General features: G+C 32.9%; 1 protein-coding gene across 1 annotated transcript in view; it reads left to right on the top strand.

Annotated features, from left to right (window-relative positions):
• The first annotated feature begins 1,228 nt into the window (after positions 1-1,228).
• The window catches only part of LOC127860564 (homeobox protein Hox-A1-like), a 20,868-nt gene continuing 15,997 nt past the window's right edge, over positions 1,229-6,099 (top strand). The window contains exon 1 of the mRNA XM_052398684.1: positions 1,229-1,765. Coding sequence (XP_052254644.1) covers positions 1,261-1,765 — 505 coding nt within the window. The 5' untranslated portion in view covers positions 1,229-1,260. The remainder of the gene's footprint in view (positions 1,766-6,099) is intronic.

Raw genomic sequence — 6,099 nt, 5'->3', positions numbered from 1 at the left:
AAAACTTAATAATCTATAATAACTAAGCAATATTGCAAGAAGCTTTAATGAAAGCATAAATCACGCAGTGCGCATGTTAAACTTGCAGAAAATTCTACGTATGGCTAAATTATCATACACTGTTGGGGAGTGGACACTCAAGGCAAAACGTCAATACTGAACTTCTGTTACTGTACATTAGTCTTATAAGAGCATATTCCAATGGTTAAGGATCATCTCTGGTCTTTCTATGCACTATATGCACTATATTATCGTAAATTTTATATTATAATCTGTTTTAAAACCTGACAACAGCAGCTGTTTAATCAATATTTGTAGTCTGTGGGTGTTCAATTATTGTATAAATATTTATCACCGCTCTAATTAAAGGTCAGTTAATGTCTTAAAATGAATGTAATAATGTTAGTGTTTATAAAGCGTAGAGCGTAGTAGATAGATTAAAGATACATTGCAGTATAAGCAAAGAACGATATTCCACCAACAATGAAGCGCACAAAAAACGGCCAGCTACATGTAATGGCAGTAGAAAAGGACCACTTAATAAACGTCGTATTAATCAAATCGCTTCAAATAGTATTAAGCGTGTGAATTGACATTACGCGTCTATAAACCCATCATGTGGTAACCGATTAAAACATGGTTGTCAGTCAGTGAAAGCCACGCATGATTGCGGATCGGTAAAGAGTATCTTCAATAAGTAAAACGCTCAGTCATTATCGACGCATTTTCTACCGTTGACTACATAGTGTTCGGATAACTCACTGTGCTCGGACGTTTCGAAGCAAGTAACCTCACAAAACTGGCAAGTATTTCGTTTTTCTGCGTTGATATGACTCGAAAGTATTCCAGAGTGTCTCGAGGCGATTTAAGTAAAACTTTCAAGTTTATGTGAATTACTGAAATGCTTAAAGCAATACGTCACCGCGCAATCTGTCACAGGCCTCACTCTCATCGGTCTAGCCCCCGAGCATCGATCTGATTGGTCGTCATGCAGCACGTGGTTTTCGGTGGGCCATTCCTAATGTTGTCAATTTCACATCGTAATTCACCTTCATTTATTTCAGATTCATCTCAGGAAAAGACAGGCAATTTAAGTCTTAGCACTTGACAGAAAGTAGCAATTGTTGAACACTATCAAGAACAATCTATGATGATGAATTCTGAAGGAGATTATACTTTGTGTAATTTGGATGCCCACCTCGTACGGGACTGGGTTATAACGTCAATGCGACAGAGCAGGGATCTTTATACGGTTACTCTATGAGTAACAGGTCAATCGACACTGGTCAGCATGGGTATTACGCGAACGACGCGGACGCTTTAAGCATTGGACATGGACATACAAACGTAGACTTGGCTTTAGTGAATGGACACGTTGTTTCTCATCATCAGAATATTAATTACAACACAAATGTGAATAATTCCATGATGGGTCGGGGATTAGTGCGAGGTAATGGATACCAGGACTTGGATGGGCAGTTGTCGAACTGTTTGGATCCCTACACGGGCTTATCAGCGATCACCTGTGACAGTCAGGTAACCCACGGCGGCATACCACCGCACTCTCCGAGTGGCGGGCGACCGATGTACGGGAGCCCGTGCATAGATACAATGGGACATTGCTCAATACCCAACGGGAATCACACTGGCTACCTCTCGCAAATGACGCCTCCTTCGCCGGTGAAATCGGAGTCCCCTTCGCCGCAGAGTTTGGGCGGTAAGCCCTTCCGGTGGATGCAAATCAAACGCAATCCCGGTAAACAAAGTATGTATAATGCAAAGTTGTTTTGCTTTTTATTAGTTCTTATGTGGATTTTATGTGATTGTAAGGGATACTTCATTTAAGACACTTGACCCTACCAGTTAAGAAGGTGTTCAGAAAATATGTTACTTACTGTCAATTTTGAAATGTAATGATAAAATAAATATTTGTAATAATAATAATAATAATAATAATAATAATAATAATAATAATAATAATAATAATAATAATAATAATAATAATATAATAAACATGACTAATAATAATAATAATAACAACAACAATACAAATAATAATAATATTTTTTGGTAATAAAAGTGTTATTATTTAACTTAATAAATGTTAGCAGCCAATTGAAAAAATCTTGATAAATCTTGTCCAGCAAATAACTTTTAGTTATCTTTAATTTTATGATATATTTTTGTAAGCGATTGTATAAACAAATTGATATCCGAACACTTGCACCCTGGATACTTTTTGGATAAAATTTAGTTAAGGTATGTGACTTGGGTAGTCTTTATCCGAATAAAGGTTATCTTTTGGATAGGCTAAAGTTATCAATATGTATACACTTGGCAAATGAGGTTTATTATATGTATATTGAACACAACTTCTAGTTTACGCCAAAAAATATATGAAGAATAATTGTTATTTATTGGCATTTAATATTGACAACAAATTGAACAATACAGTTTTAAAATTAACAACATAAATAGCTAAGACTCAGTGTTAATACTTCCGGCAAATGTTTTCAGCACAATAATTTCATTATTACTGTCACTAATTAAATATAAACGTCTGATTTACAAGTTAAAAACTCAGCATCTTCCTTTTGACATTTATGTATTTTTACCATGTACATTAAACTGAAACACATTTAATTAGAAAACGGGGTTAGGAATATGATGTCGTTTTTTATACGTATTTCGCATTTCTCAATGCAATACGGAAGGAAATAGGTGGATACAGAATTAAGAGTTTGTCATAAAGAAGGGGAGATGATAAACATTTCCGTATGTTGATAAGAAAAATACATACATTTGTAATTAAAAACTTGCATTGAAACAGTCAAATATCATTCGTTTCATATGGTAAAAGAATTATTCGATAAATAAAAGTAAAAATTTATTGCATTCTTTTTCGAACGATTCCATCTAAGATTAAAAACTACAAATTATATCGAATGGAAAAATCACGCAATTCCGACTGTTTCTTCTTTGATGCCGAAAACAGTATCAATATTCTCTTCTTCAAAGACGATAAATATCAATCTACATGATCGCTAATAATAACAGTTTTTGTTAGAATTTATCTGATTATAAGAAAACAATCCGTTATCAAGCCACTGTCCTTAAGGCTTTTTCAAGTGTCGACCTTTCTAATTACCATCGACATTTCAGGCAGGGTCCTTGTTGGACGTCTATTAAATAAGCGCGCTTATTAAAGTTAACTTAATACTCAGAAGAGAGTAAAACGACAGAAAATAATGTACCGTAAAGATAAAGTGGATAAAAAAATTATTAATAATGCGCATAAAATATATTTATCTTACAGTCATCATAAATATTAAAACAAAAATCTTATTGAATGTCCTATATAAAATGTATTGTTAATAACAACATAATTTTTATTTAATTTATTTATTTTGTTTTAATTTAAAATAAATGATGAGTGCAGATATATAAAAACAATAAAAATACAAATGATTATTACTATTATTATTATTATTATTATTATTATGATAATAATAATAATAATTATTATTATTATGATTATTATTATCATTATCATTATTATTACTATTATATATTATTATAATAATTCTTCTTCTTCTTCTTCTTCTTATTATTATTATTATCAAATTACAACTTAATGCAAGCGAACGCGTAATACTTAAAAGGAAGTGAATCTTCGTTCAACAATATATTTAATCAGAGCATTAGACATTGACTGTCTAAGCAAATATTTGCATCAAATACTTCACTCAAAATTCACAGGATTTTAAAACAAACAGTCGCTGTATAAAACCTGTGCAAAAACGTGGTTCCCTTTTCAAAGTATAAAGCTGTCCATTCTATAACCTAACAAACGTCTTCCACGCAAGAACGTGTGAAAGGAAAACAATTAAACATGTTGATTTCGTTCAATTTCACACTAGTGGGTCGGTTCAAAGGACCACAAGATTTGTTAAACGGAAAACCACTGGCGAAAAATTGCGCGAACAGAATTTCGTACGTCCTTGCTTTTATTTGCAAGACATATGAAATTACATTTTATGAAAATGCCTTTTATATAATTATACAAATCGACTTAATTCAAATATTTATCTGACCGTGGTTGTTTCGTCGCGTATTAATATGTAATGTTGTAAAAATTATAACGTAGTAAAGTTATCGTTGATTTTAAGCAACCCTGAACATAGTCTTAAAATTTGAAAATCATATATATATGATAGTGAATATTTATAAAGCAAGAAATTTAAAGTAATACATTTACAAATTCAAATTCGAGCCCCGATGTTGACGCTAACCGACCAAATAATTTATGTTAAACAGTTATGAATATGACCACATTTTTAAATCGAAAGAATTTTACTACGTTAAGCTGTAACGCATGGACTTGTAATGCGGACGGTTAACAAATAAACATCTAATTTTCAAATATATTCCTTGTACTGGTCATCATGTCCAACTTTAAATGCTCATTTGTTAAATCGCTGCACGGTTATTACATAGTGGTGTTTAACCCCACCACGCAGGCGCTCTAATAGCGTCCGCCTCGGGCATGTATAATATGCGGACCCCTCTACCATTGCCCAATAATTTTGATGGACAAGTCCATAAATAGAGATCCTAACAGAACTGTCCTAGTCTCCGCGGGACTTCGCGAGACTCCGCTGGATATGTTTATAGGATGTGTCTGAAAACTGCTAATTCTGTCCACTCCATGCCAAACAAGTGTCAAACATGCGCCGTGCAAACGGTCATTGGCATTAAGCCGGGAAATTTATTTTCATGTGTGTTTTGCGTTGTTTTTATTGGTTGCATTTGAATTTATTTGAATTTGTTTTGTTTTTAATATTTGACACGTTTACATATCAGTAGCGAACATTATATTTTATAAAAGTTACATGTTTGAATCTCACTTAAAGCTGTGAAGACATGTCTTCTGATATGAAAATACAATTTAAAAGGTATGCCTTTTAGTAAAGAGAACTTTCTCATTTTGACCCGAAGAGCCATATCAAGGTTAAAAATCATTTTGGCCTTAGTAGCCTACACTTAATCTTTTAGATTTGTTTTTTTTTTGCTTTTTAAAACCTATGGCTCGTAGGCTCGTTGGCTCGCTGGTTTGTGTTCATTTATATCACTGCTGCATTTTTCATTTCTGAAATAATATTTTTCGTTTGGTATTTATTTATCATTACAATATTTGCTGTGTTTGAACAAAATGTTGATATCGAATGTTCATCACGCACAAACATAAGCATTTAATAAAATGCACATGTATAATTACGTTCATTTTTATAATAATTTCAATTAACAAATCGAAACTTTCGTCTATTTTCTAGACCGCAAATAATGTCGCGACAGGCTCTCGTCATAATATTTGGTTTTCCGTACAGCATACACAAATAACTTGCGGCTAATGGTTTCACTATATTTGACCAGCTCTTGGCACACTTTTTCATTGGTTTGAACACGAGCTTGCTCAAGGACGAAGGCAAACACTTTCGACTAGCATCTGGTTGTTTCACCGATTTCAGTTGCACCATGAGCCAGCCAGGTCTCTAGTTCAAGTCGACCTTTCTCTTTTCAGCTCAAGTATAAACATTAATGAAATTAAAGAGTGCTTGATCCGTCCTTAATGCACATCAGTTGGATTTAACTTTCCATGCTTTATTGATGTTTCTGTTTTATTCCCTATTTAGTGTGGTATTTAAATGCAACGAATGCCAGCTTCGTAAGACATTTATTCACATTCACGTGGATTCTCTAGAGTCTCGTTTACATATACTGTAAATTTACTATTCAGCAAAACATACGCGAATTATAATATTAATATTAATGTTCCCCGAAAAAAAGTGGAAATATCACGAATAATCTTTTTCCTGTTATGAAAAAGATTCAACAAATCGTAAAGCTTTCCAAACATCAGTGTTTGTTATTAAGATAAAGTGTGTGTGAATCGTTGTATACTTTGTTTAAAATATTTCAAACTTAAATATTAAACTTTAAAGGTGATAATAAGTAATTGCAATAGTTATAAGTATAAATAGTATGTTCTCATTAACATCGCGGAGCGCCCAAATGATATGTTCATATCGTCCATACAAA

Source organism: Dreissena polymorpha, chromosome 15, assembly GCF_020536995.1.
Source record: "Dreissena polymorpha isolate Duluth1 chromosome 15, UMN_Dpol_1.0, whole genome shotgun sequence".
Classification (NCBI taxonomy): domain Eukaryota; kingdom Metazoa; phylum Mollusca; class Bivalvia; order Myida; family Dreissenidae; genus Dreissena; species Dreissena polymorpha.
The sequence above is the reverse complement of the archived record's forward strand: the minus strand, read 5'-3'. Positions and strand labels throughout refer to the sequence as shown.